At 34.0% G+C, this 15970-nt stretch overlaps 1 protein-coding gene and 1 long non-coding RNA gene across 4 annotated transcripts; both read right to left on the minus strand.

Moving 5' to 3' along the window:
* Positions 1 to 549: 549 nt before the first annotated feature.
* Positions 550 to 2667, minus strand: LOC145823454 (uncharacterized). The gene is made up of 2 exons (XR_014365743.1): positions 2402 to 2667; positions 550 to 883 (listed from the first exon to the last, which is right to left on the minus strand). It is a non-coding gene; the product is annotated as an uncharacterized LOC145823454 (long non-coding RNA).
* Positions 2668 to 5044: 2377 nt separating this feature from the next.
* Positions 5045 to 11078, minus strand: LOC114259773 (uncharacterized). 3 transcript variants are annotated; one of them, XM_082866366.1, is made up of 3 exons: positions 10596 to 11078; positions 7906 to 8172; positions 5045 to 6609 (listed from the first exon to the last, which is right to left on the minus strand). In XM_082866366.1, exons 1-3 carry the CDS (start codon positions 10776 to 10778, stop codon positions 5302 to 5304), a joined length of 1758 nt encoding a protein of 585 aa, XP_082722492.1. In that variant the 5' UTR covers positions 10779 to 11078; the 3' UTR covers positions 5045 to 5301. The 3 variants fall into 3 exon arrangements, with proteins under 3 accessions (XP_082722492.1, XP_082722493.1, XP_082722494.1); XM_082866367.1 differs by having other exon boundaries at positions 10602 to 11036; XM_082866368.1 differs by having other exon boundaries at positions 10531 to 10999.
* Between the last annotated feature and the right edge of the window lie 4892 nt (positions 11079 to 15970).

Genomic DNA, 15970 nt, shown 5'->3' on the forward strand with positions numbered 1-15970 from the left:
GTTAGAACGTTTGATTTCATGTTTGTTTTGAAAAAGTGTTTTGAATATGTACCACTTGAAAAAGTGATCTCATATATATACATTAATCAAAGTATCCCAATTTCAATGAATAGCCTTCATCCACAAGCATTCAACCAGGTATATCAGTAAGTATTTAGCCTCATGGTAGTATGTTTGATATGGCAGCAATCGCACTCATGCAATATGCTAAAGCAAAAATGCGTACCTTATGTCCGAAGGCGAGTCAAAAGAAAGAAAATAGTTAGAAAAAATGCATGATCCTAATTAATGTAATATGACTAATGCAACACATACAACGTGCAAGTAATAAGCTCGGCTACTAGCATGGCATGCGAGTTAATTCAAGGCATGTGATAGCGCATGTATTCAAGTAAAGAGTTTGAATTTGACATTTAAATAATATGATGAGCCGAACTTTTATACATGCAAAACGAATGGATGCAAGTCATGGAAATGCTAATTTAAAAATATGATGTCCCTATACTAACCATCATAAGCAAATAAATAAAATGGGAGAAAAAATGGAGATTGGAAAACATACAACTTATTACATATTTGTCCTCACGAAAGTGGGTCCGAATGTCTAAGTGTCCGAATAAATAATTATTACAAATCCAAATGAATAATAACTAAAAAGGGCTGTCTAATTTATTACAACAAATATGCAATGATTGCGCGATGCTCCTCAGGAATTACTCTGTCAACCTTGTTGGGAACTGTTTTGTTTCACTCTATCATTGCTTTCAACCAAAAGTGTATTGTTTGCAATTTATTGGAGCCTTGCCGACCAGAATGCGACTCAGTCGAGCCCCAAATAAATCCAATCATACCTTGTTTTCTTGCAGAAATCTGTTTTTTGTGCCTGAGGTGAAACAGTGCAGACAGGTTATTTCTAGCCATGTTTGTCTCTTCTATCCTTCTCTATCATAGAAAATACTCAAGAGATGAGCGAACTCGGTTCCCAAACCATCTATGTTACAAGTTGATTTGCAAGATGATTTCAGACACGATAGGACAAAGATCAATAAATGTAATGCATAACAACCACCCCTCCCTCCTATCATGAAGTGAATTCAAGAAGGAAAGTAGAGACGTTTCAAGGTTCATCAAAATATCATGAATTGATGTAAGACAAGCCTTGACACAATAAACTCCAACATAACATCCGGCCGTAAAGACACTTCAAGATTCATCAAAACATCATGAATTGATGTAAGACAAGCCTTGACACAATAGACTCGGTGTAACGTCCAACCGAATCTAATATTAGTTCTTTATGTCAGTTGTAATCCAATTAATCAATTTTATTAGCCTTTTTTTATTACCTTTCCATTTCTTTATCTTTTCTCCTTTTTGTTCAAAAGTAATATTTACGTCCACTAAGTCCAAAACATAATAAAGAGAAACAAGCATCAATTTAACCCAAGAAAATAAACCTTATTTTCTTTGGGGGAAATTGCAAAGGAAGAGTCAGACTCATTTACAAGTGATAAAGGATTTCAAGTCAAACCCAAGATGTGTAACAAGGATTAGTCAAATTCAAAAGAGCGATAATGACTTAGGAAAAACCCAAAGTGAGCGATAATGACTTGAAATCCAAATTTGATAATAAGCTATAATGACACTTTCCTTAGTGATTTCCAAGGGTTTAACTAGAAAGTTAGTCCCTTAAAAGTAAATACATCGATGATAAAAAGAAATAAAAAATAAAAGATTGGCTTTAGTATAAGAAATATGTATGCCTTTGGTAATGAACCTCCAAAAAGATTAAACCATTAAGCATGAAAAAAAAAATTATGCCGTTAGTAATGAACCTCTGAAAAAGATTAAACCATTAAGCATAGAAAAATTTCTTTTTTATACTTGAATAACAATCTCAATTTTTCGCAACTTTTTAATCGAAATAAGCAAAGAATGGAGGGAGGTTGCAAAGATGATTATGTGAAGTTGATTAATTGGTAAATACAACACAAACCTAATATTAAAATAATAATTATTGATATAAATTAAACAGCCCCTAATAGCATAATTTAAGCTAGAAAAGGTCAATAAATTCAAACTAGTAAACAAGTTCAAGGAAGGGTGGCCAACCCCCCCCCCCCCCCCCCGCCCCCCTCCCCCACTTTTATAACTTCAAATCATATATTTTAGATATTGAAAAACAGTCCCAAATCAGCCCCAAAATAGTGGCAAAAATTAGAGAAAACGAGTGGGAAATACAAGGATAAAAGCTTGGAATAAGGTTCAAGCAAGTGTGATTAATCCCCCACCTTTGGATAGCTTTTAATCACAGGTTTCAGCCCGTAAAATAGTTCCAAAATAGCATGAAAACACAAGAAAAAGATGACCAAGGATTGAAATAAAACAAATGAAGTGTTACCTCTGTAGGGAAGGTGTTCTTGTTGTAAATCAAACTTGATTCCAAAGCGCCCTCAAGTTTGAGTTATGATCTTCAAGTCTCAAATCAAGTTCCAAGTTCAAGCTCTTGTATGGTATGTATGGATGATATGAGAGCTTCAAGGCTATGGGAGAACAAAGATGAACTCAACTTTTGTATAATTCTCACAACTCTTTGATATTTCTCTTGGATATTTCTATACTTGATATTATTTCTTCCTCTCTAACCAAATTCTATGTTGTTTTTCAACCCCTCCCATAGCAGTCTGAACCCTGCTATTTATAGGCCTCAAGCAAGTCTGATCAAAATATCAGTAAAATTGGGCAAATAGCAGAACACTGCTGAAACTGCCTGAAAAGTCAAGAGGTCCGGCCGGACCTTGGTGTCTCTGGCCGGATTTCACTGAGGTCCAGCCGGACTTCAGTGTGTTTCCACTATTTCTTACTTTCAAGTTCAATACAAGTTGGTACAAGGTGCAATATTGAAATTCTGGGGTAGAAATACAGTGGGTATGGCAGGTTGGAATTGTTTAGAGCTCGAACTCGTATTCCTTTATTGAGAATTCAAACCACTGACTCAAAGTAATCGTCATCATCGAGTGCTCGGAATAAAGTGCCTAAGTCTTACGAGCGGTCAAAATTAGGATGTCTACACTCCCCTGCTGAGTTTCCCTGTTTGGTTGTGTGGTCAAAAATCAACACCCACAACACCGTAACACTTTTCTAGCTGATTTTTTTTGTTTTGTTTATGTTATATATATTTTTTGTTTATGATCGTAAAATTGTAAGTGAAACGAAAAATAAGATTATTTATGAGAATAGAGATTCCGTCTAACTCTCTTATAGTCAATTTGGTAATAATTTGACAATGGCTCTTCAAATCAGCAATGTTCATATGCTCCTTGAGAAGCCAAACACAGATTCTCTATCTTTTTTTTCTTTTTTCCTTTTAACTTTTCAGGGAAAAAATAATTCTCCTCAAAGACAAAAAAGGCAAAAGAAACCTTAGTGTATATGCACTTTATAACCAAACCACCCCCCACCCCATTAATATTTGCATATTCATTATTGCAACTTTTGAATGTGGCATAATCTTCAATCTTTGTTGTCATATCTTCAAAAACATTCCCTCTTGGCACAAATGGTTTGCTAGTTTTAGAATATAAATAGAGACTTTTCATAACACTATTTCATAGTGCTATTCAAAAGCTAAAACCCTCTTTTCTTCCACCCCCAACCCCATTAAATTTGCATATTCATTATTGCAACTTTTGAATGTGGCATGATCTTCAATCTTTGTTGTCATATGCATGGATCCAAGGCTGCTTTTTGTATGCCAATCCATAGGCTTCTAAGAGCATTTTTTTTATGGTACTCTCAGAGACTTCTAGAACATGTGGCTTCTCAGAGATTGTTATAGGGCATAGAACTTTGATGGCATGAGAGCAAACGGGTCATCTTGCTATCTATTTTTTCTAGAAAGAAGAAAAACCAAATTTTTATTTTTGGTTTGTTTGGAATTTGGCTTGTTTAATGGTTTTATAGATTCTTTTTTTTAAAAAAAAGACATACAAAAAAATAAAAAATAAAATAAGTTAACTTTTTCTATTAACTTTTTGATTAAAACCTTAAATTTCCAAAGGGTGTTAAAAATATTATTCTTTTGCGACAACAATATTTACCATTGAAACAAAAATTTAGATGTTGAATTATTATTAACACTAGTTAAAAGCCATCGTTAATAAATAACTTTTTTTGTGACAACAAATTATTCCGTCACAAACAATACACGTTCTTAAGATTATTTCTACCAGCAAACTCCCGCCGTAGGGTATTTGTCTCCCTCGTTTTCACCCCACTCCTTTGTCATTGCCACACCATTACCAATACATTCAACGATAACTTTTTACCTTTTGTGATATTGCCAAAAGCTCGATTTTCTGTAGAGCCTCTCATCTTTTTAAATGTAATTTCTTTCATGATGTTTCTTAAACATAACAACAAAAAATAGTTTTGATAGCATGACATCCTTCAACGATTCCACTCAATGTCCTATTCTTTATATTGTGAATACCATTTTCACCCCACCTCCTTTCCATTGCCATACCGCTAAGGGATGATTTTTTACCTTGTGATGTCACAAAAAACTCTATTTTTTTTGTAAAGCCTCTCATCTTTTTAAGTGTAATTTCTTTGCGATGTTTCTTTAATACATAAAAACAAAAAAATAGTTTTGATAGCATGATATCCTTAAACAATTCCACTCTAAGTTCTACTCTTTATATGTTGCATCGCCATTAACTCTTTCTCTTGGCTTCCCTGAAACGAGTAAATATTTAGTATAACATAGTTACATAATTAAGTTAATGGTGACATCAAATAAGATGAATTATCATTGCACCCAATATTTATTATCTTTTAAATGAAGACGTTTCCAACCAAACCAACTATACAGTCCTTATTGTAAAATTTCTCATTAGTTACTATACCACCATATACTATCATTATTACAATCGATATTTTTTCACTTGAACGGAAAATTGAAATTGCTTATCCGAACTCACTTTGATGTGTCCAAAATCTGGATTTATAAAGGATAAACGAGATTCAATCACACCCATGAAAATGATAAAATAGGTAGGAACCACATACCTATAGAAAATTCTGATATTGATCTGAGGACATACCAACTAAAAAGAGCAGAACTAGCACAAAGAATGTTGATATGAACAAGTAGTTCAGTGCTGTATATATACAATAACATTAAAAATCCACATCAAACAAGGGGTTTGACAATCACATCCATGAACAGTATGTGGATACTGTATATGTATTAGATGTTTAAAATCCCGATGTGTGTCAGCCGATATTAAAACCCTCACATCACCTGCCACTCCAACCTTTGTGAGGTTGTCCGTCCCCATCGTTGTTCATCAGCTTATCCAGCACCGCATTAAGGTCAACAGTCTGCCCATTCTCCGTCAGTTTCCTCACAGTTGCTCTCGCTACGTCCCTCCGAAATCCCATTGCTGTAACCTTGTCAACAACATCATCAACCGAAACCTTGTTTCCAGTCCTTCCTGAACTTGATCCAGCATCCACAGTAGAAGCAGTTGGCAGTGCATGTGGCAATATCTGGGCTTTCGGGAGTTGCGTATAATTATTTCCACCATCCCTCACCGGAGGAGAGGAAGGCGAGAATTGTGAAGGCTTCATTGTCGACCTGCTGTAGTGAGATGGAGATTCACTATAAGGACGCATATCGCTGAAATCAGCAGGAAACTCTGAGTAAGGCCTTCTCAAGGGTTGTTCAGGCATTCTCTGGGAAGAATCCATATAAAACTGCTGCATAGAAGGCCCACCAGGAGGCTGGTAGTTATGAGATGGCATAGAAGGTGATTCTTCAGGATGATGAGCCATCCATGGAGGTTGGGTTTGAGGTGATTGTGAAACTGGGGGAAGATTTGAAGGGGGTTGACAAAGTTGAGATGGTACTGGAGGTGGTGGGGTCCATGGACGCGGATGCAATTGAGGCAGTTCAGGTGATTGAGACACTTGAGGAAGATTAGAAGTGGGTTGATAAAGTTGAGACGGTACTGGAGGTGGTGGGTTCCATGGAGGTGGATGCAATTGAGGCAGTTCAGGTGATTGAGGGACTTGAGGAAGACTAGAAGTGGGTTGATAAAGTTGAGACGGTACTGGAGGTGGTGGGGTCCACAGAGGTGGATGCAATTGAGCCTGTTCGGGTGATTTTGACACTTGAGGAAGATTAGAAGCGGGTTGATAAAGTTGAGATGGTACTGGAGGTGGTGGCTGCTCGTGCTGAGCGGGAGGCACATTGTATTGCTGATAAGTGGATTCTAAAATGTTTCCGGTTGGTAAATAGTAAGATTGAGGCTGTGGAGTGGAAGGAATTGGGTTCGGTGCTATTTGGGTATGAAGATCCATTGCAAGAGGTGCCCCAGCTGGTTTTGCATTTTGATGAAGTATGGTTGAAGGAGCATTGGGACAGGGTTGGGAAGATTGCTCAGAAACAGATGGCAATGCTTTCAGCGATGAGTCAGCTTGAACGGGTGCGGTCTTTTGGTCTTCTGATTGTCGGTTACTCTTTGAAACTTGAAGCTTGGCGAGTTGAAGCTGAGTTTCTGCTATTTCCTGTCTGTCCCTTAGAAAATGTATATCATCTTGAACCTGCGTACACTTGAACATATTAACAAACTACTGCCAAATTCAAAAACTCCATTATCCTTCTCTGCCTGAAATTATTAAGTTCTGCTTTTTGTTATGTTCAAACCATTCAGAGTATGTTCTAACCATTCAGAATGGTGCATATTGCTAACTTTTCAAAATGCCAGAAGAGACATTGAAAAAAATGTATCACATAATGGATCATCAACATGTCTTACATTAAAAGATCAAACAAAGAAAAGCCATATGTAAACAAATAGCAAAAAGCTTCCTTCCTCAAGTAAACTGGTACTCTTTTGTCACAAGTTCCACCTTCCTTCCTCAAGCTAGCTATGTTTGCAGATGCTAGAGGAATCAAATTTCTAAATATTATTTGGTACTCCTTAATTTCCTTTACCTCAGAGAGACAGAGAGACAGAGAGATCAGATACTTCAAAACCATAAAGAGAACATCCAAGTTAAAATAAACTTGAACACAAAAAGGCAATTGCTAAGTGTTGGGTGTGGTGGACTACGTATATACTTAATCTTTTTGGTACTATTTGTACGAAGTGGCTGCCTTGGACTCTAACCAACATTTTAATGCTTGCTAGCCTTAGATTTTACTATCGAATTAAGCACTGGCCTTAAACTCCAACAATGCTTGAAATAAACAAAATCTACAAAGTTAACCTTGCTAGCCTTAGATTTTACTATCGAATTAAGCACTGGCCTTAAACTCCAACAATGCTTGAAATAAACAAAATCTACAAAGTTAACCTTAACCGAGCACTTTTGGAAGCCAAAAAATAAAAAGTTTGGTTTAGTTGTACACTAGATAAATCAGTTTATAGTAAGTAGTCTAATCCAAAATTGGGTGGAATCGTTGCAGGTTCTTTTAGCAATTAAAATTCAGGTTCAGGTTAGAGCAATTCTCTGCCTCTTCCCTACCGAATATATTCTCTGCTCCAACATTGACCATAACAAGTCAAAACCACTAGTTCAGACCCTATGGACTTGGCGTGCTACTACGTGTTTCGCATGTCATCAACATTACTAGTGGTAGCTAACTACAGGTTAAAAACTGAGTTCATTTCAGATTTGCATATTTGACCATGTTAATCACCAAATTTTGACCAGATTCCACTGAAAACTGGCCGATCTGCAAGTTACAGGATGGGCTGTCCAGCTAGGTAAGCAGGTTAAAGCTACTTATTACTCTAAGGTCTCAACATGCAAAAGTGGAGCATCTTATCAGAAAGTAGAGAGGGATGATTAATAACAACATAACATAAAAGGGATTGTAGGAGAGAAAGATACCTCTCTCAGAATATTCTCTAGCTGCCTTAGTTTTCCATCTGTTCTCCCACTATTGTACTCAGCAGAGACCTTCAGATCGTCAACAGCATTCTCAAGCTGGTGTGTTTTACTCTCTAGTTGAGAGAGTCTTGCACTGAGACCATCCACCACATGTAACAGGTTCTCAAAATGCTCTTTTATTGTCTGGTTGATCTCAGAAACAAATTTCATCCCAACTTTCTCACGAGTGACTTTTACAGAATCAATGTAGTCCATAGAACTGGAATTCTGAATGTGTTGCAAAACAAAATCTTTTTAAAAATGTAGAATTCTGTGATGTATACAAAATCATGCAACAATTTAAAAAGAGAACATAAAATTCGCTGTTACTATCTGATCAATTTCAGATAGTAAAGCGCAACAACTCGTTTATAGCCAGAATGCCAGTGTTGTCCAACCAAGTTTCAAAATTAATGCCACTCCAACTTTTTCACAAGTGACTTGTACACCATCAACATGGTTCATAAAACTCTCATTTAGTATGTATTTCAATGCAAATATTAGTATGTATTTCGATGCAAATATGAAAGTGTTTAGTTTATGAATACAATACACAACAATGCATAAACATAACACAATTTACAGAGCAAAAGAAATACTTTTGTTCAATAAGAAACAATTTGAAGAGATAAAACATAAGTATACCAAGCGCATGCAGGTCATCATCTCAAACAAGGTAAATTTCCTCCTTGGAACCCTGTTACAAGTTCCACCAATTGGATTCAGCCCTATATGTCATTACATATTTAAAATTGGGATCTTCCACTTTTGCCAATAGAGTTAACGCCCAGCTATTTTATGAGTTTTGACTTGCATAACTAGCACAAGCAAGCAGCAGAGAGCTGTACAAGGTGAGGCAGTTATAAATAATATCAAGCAGCATTTGGAGGATTGCCAAAGTTCAAAATTGTGCAAAGATCCAAAAATAGTCAAATAAAAGTCAGATGACCACAGATGCTAAAGTTTTCATGTGATCATGCACTCTTTCAACCATACAGATCATCAAAACTACTCATGGTATGTGTATGGGTATATAGTTGTAGTTTCTTTAATCCACAACACAATAATCACTTTAGAACTGCAATTATAAAGTGACTCTTCTGTAAGTTCACAAAGCTCCACAAACTCATTTCATACTCGAATAACAAAAATAAATGTTCGCTACAAAATATATAGAATTATTTTAACAAATTACTAATATCAATAAATAAGTTCTTCAACAATCAAATGGAAGATTCTCATAATTCCTCAGGAAGCATATACACCATGCCAAAAGATGCTCAACTTAACTCAAAAATGCTTTTATTTCCAACTATTTCAGTTTCATCTAAAACATTTCTTCTACAACTACCTCTGTCAAACCATGTTTTTGCAGCAATGTTAACTTATGGGTAGACCTTATTTGCTGCCTTGAAGCTGTTGACCCAAGTTGGTTTCCATTGCACATGACCATAATCTCTTCATTGGATTCATGATCTTATCTTAAATGATGTTACCTCTTACTTCAATTATTTGTTTTCTAGAGTAAAAGAAATCAACCTCAGCTTAATTATTTCAGCTACACTCATTTTCTATCCATGTGAAATCCACTTGGCATAATAGGCATCTTAAACAAAATCACATCTTCTATTCAATCCCCGTGCAATAATTCAATGCACTTTCCAACTTCAACAAGTATCCTGCTATAATTCCATCCTCTTTGGTGTCATTCTTTTTGTTAATGATCAGTTCATATTTGCAAACAAAATCCTTTTGGCACCAATTAATTTCTTTCATAATACAATCCATTCTTGTTTAAGTTTGTTTTTTCCTTGAGAATACAATAACGGCTTGTTTGATTGAGTAGATCATAGTAGGATTGGGATTATTAATCCATGGGATTAACATTCCATTGTTTGATTGCAAATTTTATTATTTGAACTAGATTCCACTGACTATTCTATCCAACAAAATTGACCCATTTTTTAATCATGCAACTAATAATGCAAAACATACATATGATTATATATATTTTCATATCTATTGCAAAACAAATGTGGACAAGAGGGAATTACGTCTCCCTAATCTAGCTAGATAACCAATCCTACACTAATCTCATGGATTGTTAATCCCCTCACAATTAATCAAACAAGCCCTAAGTTCTCAACGCCAAACCTCGACTCAGAATTCATTTCTCTCCTCATCAGGTCACATTTCCCACAGCCCCCACCCACTCCCCGGAACACCACAAGCGCCACCTAGTGTGTGTGTGTCAGCCCCTAGAACCCCTATGTCTATCAGCCCCTTTACCCACATCAAATTTAAATTAAAGTAAAAAAAATCACCCACACCCTCTCCACTCCTTTACTGCAACTCAAATCAAAATGAATTTTACTAATATTATTTCACATTTACCAATCTGGCATTAATGAAGCTTTTACTCAAATTTTATGCTTAAATATGAGTTTGTCTATTGAAGTGCTTCATATCAAATAAGGCTTACTCAATTTTTAACTTAAATTTCAGTCATATACACAGAATCCACCAGCTTCAAACATATTCATTTCATTCAAAAGAGAGAAATTATAAAAACTAATTGAATTTCACCTCCCAAATGAGATTGCATTAGCACACAAATGCGTATATTGAGAGAGAGAGAGAGAGAGAGAGACTCTGACAAGGGAAGGGCGAGAGTGAGAAGCAGCCAGGGGAGGAACAGGACGAAAACCATAGCTGGGATGGGGATCAAATTCTTCATCGCTTTCTTCGTCGGGGTTAAAGAAGTTGAAGGAGGCTTTGTCTTTGGATCCAGAAAGTTCCATGATTTGCTTGTCCCTGCACTCCGATGACTTCATCGATCCAAATTCAATGTATCTGAACAACAATCCAAATCACAACTACAACAACATATACGAATGGACGATTGTCGATTCATGTTCATACACCTAACCTAGAGACAGAGAGAGAGAGAGAGCGAGAGAGAGAGAGAGAGAGAGATGGTTTGTTTGGTTTTGGGGGGATAGCGATGAGGCGTGAGTGAGTTGGAAGCATGAGTTGTAGTTGCTGATTGCCGAATCTACTGCTCCGCAATTTCCTCCTGCACTTTCCTAACAAATACTCACACGTGTCATCTGGCCCTTATACCATGTTCGGTTGTACAGAAAATACTACGCCGAAATTTATTTAAAATACTGTGTTTGGTTTGAGTTTTCTAGATTAAATTTTTTTAAAATTGGTTTTTTTGGTTTTCGTATTTTTATGTTTTTAGTGAATATTTTTTTAATTTTAAACACTTTTTTTGCTTTTTTAGATGTACATTACTTAGATGTATCTAAAAAGTAAAAAATTTGTGAAAAAATATTTTAAAAAATTAATAAATACATAAAAATACAAAAAATATACTGAATTCTTGTATTTTTTTATATTTTTGGTATTTAGTGAATTTTTAAAAGATTTTTTTTACAATTTTTTTACTTTTTAGGTGTATTTATGTTAGGTGTGTCTAAAAAGTAAAAAATTACTTAAAATATTAAAAAAATTCAGTAAAAACAAAAAACTATGAAAAATAAAAAAGTAGAATTTTCTGAAAAGTGTTTTTTAAAAGTAAAAACAAACGAGGTGTAACATTTTTTATAATTTTAAAAATTATAAATAATCTTGTGTTAAAATTTTTTATTTAACATAATTAATAATAAAAATAAATATTCTAATTACTTAATCGTTAATTAAAATATTTATAATATTATTAAAAAATATTAATTGACTTGATGATTTATTAATAAAATAAGTCATTTGTTATACAATTAAAATTTTGAAATGGCAGGATGTAATTTTTAAAATTACATTTACCAATTCATATTTTAAGTAAAATTTAAACAGTGTATTTATAATTTACCTAAAATATTATAGTTAAATTATGCTTTTCATCCTACTTTCACATTGAGGGCTTTTTTGAAAATTAATTATTTTAGTGACTTTTTATTAAAAATGTATTTAAAAAAAAAGTAGGGAGATATTGTGAATAATTTATAAAATAAATTAAAAAAATACGAAATCATCAAAAAGTTTACAACTTCAATTAATGTTGGTAAGTGATGACAATATTAAATTAGGGATACACAAAAATAATATACACGATTTATATAATGACGAAAACTCTCCTCATCCTCTGATAACAAGATCTGAAATAATGACCCATCCGCCAAATCTCCCTCTACCTCGAAGAACCCTCAAAAACAGGAAAAATCGCATGGGCCAAAAGTCTCGGACGACATAATTACTTCTCCGGCATAATAAGTTTCAAGGACTACGATCAAGATGCTGTCTACAACATCATAAACGACATCAAATACTCAACAGTCCCTTCCGAACTAATGAAAAATTTAGTAGGTTGCCAAAGTGACTTCCATGTATTTGTTAAATTCCAACCAGATCTTACTATTAGAGGAGGAATTGTTTGTATTATATTAACTAATGGGGACAGTAGTTGGTTAGATACAATGTCCCCAAAAATGAGAGAACGATTTGATGTAAACGTAACCATTGTCATGATTAATAAAAAAATTTATTAATTTTATTTAGGAAATCACTCAAACTTTTATTTATTTATTACATTTCCCTTATCATCAACTATTACATCTTGAGTCTCATCACTATTTTTTACACTCATTATTACATTTCGTAAAATATCAGAAAATTCTATGGGATCCATAACAACTAATCCTCTCTGATCAACTTCTTCTTTTCTAATACTAACCTCCCAAAATTGGCAGACTAGGATTAGCATCACTAGTTCCATCACCACCTCTACGTACATCAATCTCAAACGACCTCTGTGTTCATGAATAACTGAACCACTTTCTCCAAAACCTCCTAACAACAAATCTATTTGCCCCTCCGGTAAACCCACAAACATTGTTCAGGTCAGAATCGGAATGGCCTTGGTTGGAGCACAGTGCCAAACATAAACATTATCATGAGTATATTATTTAGATAACACAACAATAGATGGGGCCCTCATCTGCGAATCTCCTAGCATGTCACTCATAGAATACTTCAAATACCCATTCATTTTACAATACGTAATCCTCTTTTAATATTCGAATTTTCAAGTTGATACTTCACCATCTATGACACCTGTTTGTCGTTAATTGAACATTAACTATTCCCATAATACACTAACTCGCATTGACAATCCACAGTGAAAATAAAATACAACTGCAGACTGTCATTACCATCTAACCTCTTATCGTACACATTTACTCTGACCAACCCACTGGCATAGGATGCACAAATGGGGAATATTTGATCAATATTTTATCAACCCTAATACTTTTTTGTTTGTATCTCAACCTCAACTAAGAAAATAAATTAAGTAAAGCAAGTTCAATACAACTAAAATCACTTGTTGAAACACCTTCAACAACACTAGTTTTTATATCGTCCACCTCCATTCACCTAAACATTACAAATAAAAACACATAAAATTAAAATTCTAAACAGTTTTAAAATACATTTGACTTCTTAATGTAATTTTGCATTCTTTCCCACTAACAGTAGTAGCCACTAAATATATGACACCCTTCTGAATACCTCCAACATTTCCCAACAGTGTATCTTTGTAGTCCGTCCAAACATCACTTGGGAAAAATCGGTTTACAAACTTCTATTCCGTGACGAACATGCTCTTTGTCCTTGCCACCAATGAGCTTGAATCTCATTTTCTTTGACATTCGAAACCTATCGGACTGGTCAGGATCAACAATCCAAGTTTTAAGATTACCCTCGCCAACTCCAATAAATATCTTGTCAGGTGTGGAGACGGAATCGACGGACTATTATTACTTATGACGAAAAACAATACGTAGTGGACCACAGTTTATTCTTTAGCATCTTGTCCCAACTGAACATTCTCAATTACTTTTATACCCTTAACCACGATCTTGTCTGATTGACGGTCACATCTTTTATTACCAAACTCAATACCATTAAGTAATCTCGTCACACCTTTATTATCAAATTTAACGTCTCTTAATTGTTCATCGTACAGTTGCAACTTCCTTACTCCCCTCTTAATCTTCTTAATATATCAGGAAATATTCTGAACATACCGTCTGCGTACATATGCCGCCTTAAAAGGTGCACGACTATGGTAACTACACTTATATCCAATGGCCATCGAAGTCCTTGACCTCCGGTACGCAAGACGAGTCCGATACTGGCTTCTTAGTACTCATTCCATTTTTGATAAAACACTTAAAATCTTTTATCTTACAAATTTTACAGATTCTCTTACCCCTGCTAACCCTTCTGTTCAGACATCTTAACTTTGACATTTTTTTTCTCTACTCCTCGTACACCGGAACAAACTTCACCGGAGCTGACTGACGGCTCTCTTCCCAAAGTCTTATTTGCTACGTCAAAAAACGATCTACACACATTTGAGTAAGCTGCCCGTAATTATTGGGATACTCTTTTAAGGAGTACAACATTGTATAACAATAAAATTAACCAAAAAAAAAAAGACAAAAAAGGAGGGATGAAACAAAGTACCAGAAACAATGTCACTGTAATAGCTATCCCACTGCAAAAGCATATTCCTCTCTCCCATTAAATGTTTTTTGGTACCAAATAAATAGCAAAACTGGCCCATATGTAAGGACGAAGATTCTCCATTCAAAATAATTCAAAAGCATAATTATTTTCCCGCCTTTACTTTATGTCAATCATTCTAAAAATATCTTTACTTTATTACCACGCAAACCACCAGAAACGCAACACGCGTATCGCACTATCCAGTAAAGAAATTAAAAGTACTCACGCCACTCATACCTGAGCCCGAGCCTGACTTCCTTTTAATCCCATCTATACACGTATCCACAAGTATAACAATGGACGACCTAGATCAACGACTTCAAATTTATTTTAAAAACTTTAACTCAATTGTAATTTTCTTAAAAAATAAAAAAAATAATAATGTGTTAATTTATTATAATTTTTAATTAAAACAATATATTAATAAGCGAGCCCTGATGTTTACTTTGGCCTTTCACCTTGAATGATGAAACTTTTAATTTTAATTTTTTTAAATTTTATTAGAGTGATCATGTGAGCCATTACATAAGTACTTTTTTTTATCTACTTTTTAATCGAAAATGAAATCATACTTTTTAATCGAAAATGAAATTATAAAAATCATATGAATTATGTCTAAAGTTGGGAGATTATATTATGTTGATTGTAACAAAGATCCCATTCAAGTACAGAAAAATGATTCATATAGTCGATCTTATTTGATTGGGCAAATTACATAAATAGTCCCTATAATATGGGGCTTGTGTCACTTTGGTCCCTGACTTTTCAATTATGACACATTTAATCATAAATTTTGAATCTTGTTCTAAATAAGGACAATTGAAGATATTATTAGATTTTTCAAGGGTAAAATTGTCAATTTGATAAAATATAAACTAATTTGACAAAAATAAATGTCAAACAAATATTTTTGAATTTTTAAAAATTATTTATACCCACTAAAAATAAAATTATATAAAATTGATAAATCTTTTAGACATTTATTTATTTTTGTTACCAAATTAATTTTTATTATGTGTTTGGATGATGATCATGTAAAATTAATTTTAAAAAATTAATCATGCAATTTTTATTATTTTTTATTAATTTTACATAATTTTATCATTGGTGGATAAAAATAATTTTTGACATTTATTTTTGTCAAATTAATTTATATTTTATCAAATTGACAACTTACCCTTAAAAAATCTAATGATATTTTCAATTGTCCTTATTTGGAACAAGATTCAAAATTCAGGGTCAAATGTATCACAATTGAAAAGTCAGGGACCAAAGTGACACAAGTCCCAAACTATAGGGCATATAGTGTAATTAACCCTATTTGAGAAGACTTAAGATATGGTTTGATTTTGTTTGATTTGATATTGTAATAGAGATTTTAATAATTTTCCATCTCTAAGAATGATTTTTTTTTTTTTTTTTAACTCAACTTCAAGGGGTTGGACTATCAGCT

Source organism: Camellia sinensis, chromosome 4, assembly GCF_055761805.1.
Source record: "Camellia sinensis isolate YWXY chromosome 4, ASM5576180v1, whole genome shotgun sequence".
Taxonomy (NCBI): domain Eukaryota; kingdom Viridiplantae; phylum Streptophyta; class Magnoliopsida; order Ericales; family Theaceae; genus Camellia; species Camellia sinensis.

Coding starts and splice junctions, on each gene's coding strand:
- LOC114259773 (XM_082866366.1), bottom strand. CDS start 10,778: ATGAAGTCATCGGAGTGCAGGGACAAGCAAATCATGGAACTTTCTGGA. Junction 8,173..10,595: donor CTCGCCCTTCCCTTGTCAGA/GTCTCTCTCTCT, acceptor CAACACATTCAG/AATTCCAGTTCTATGGACTA. Junction 6,610..7,905: donor TAGAGAATATTCTGAGAGAG/GTATCTTTCTCT, acceptor AAGTGTACGCAG/GTTCAAGATGATATACATTT.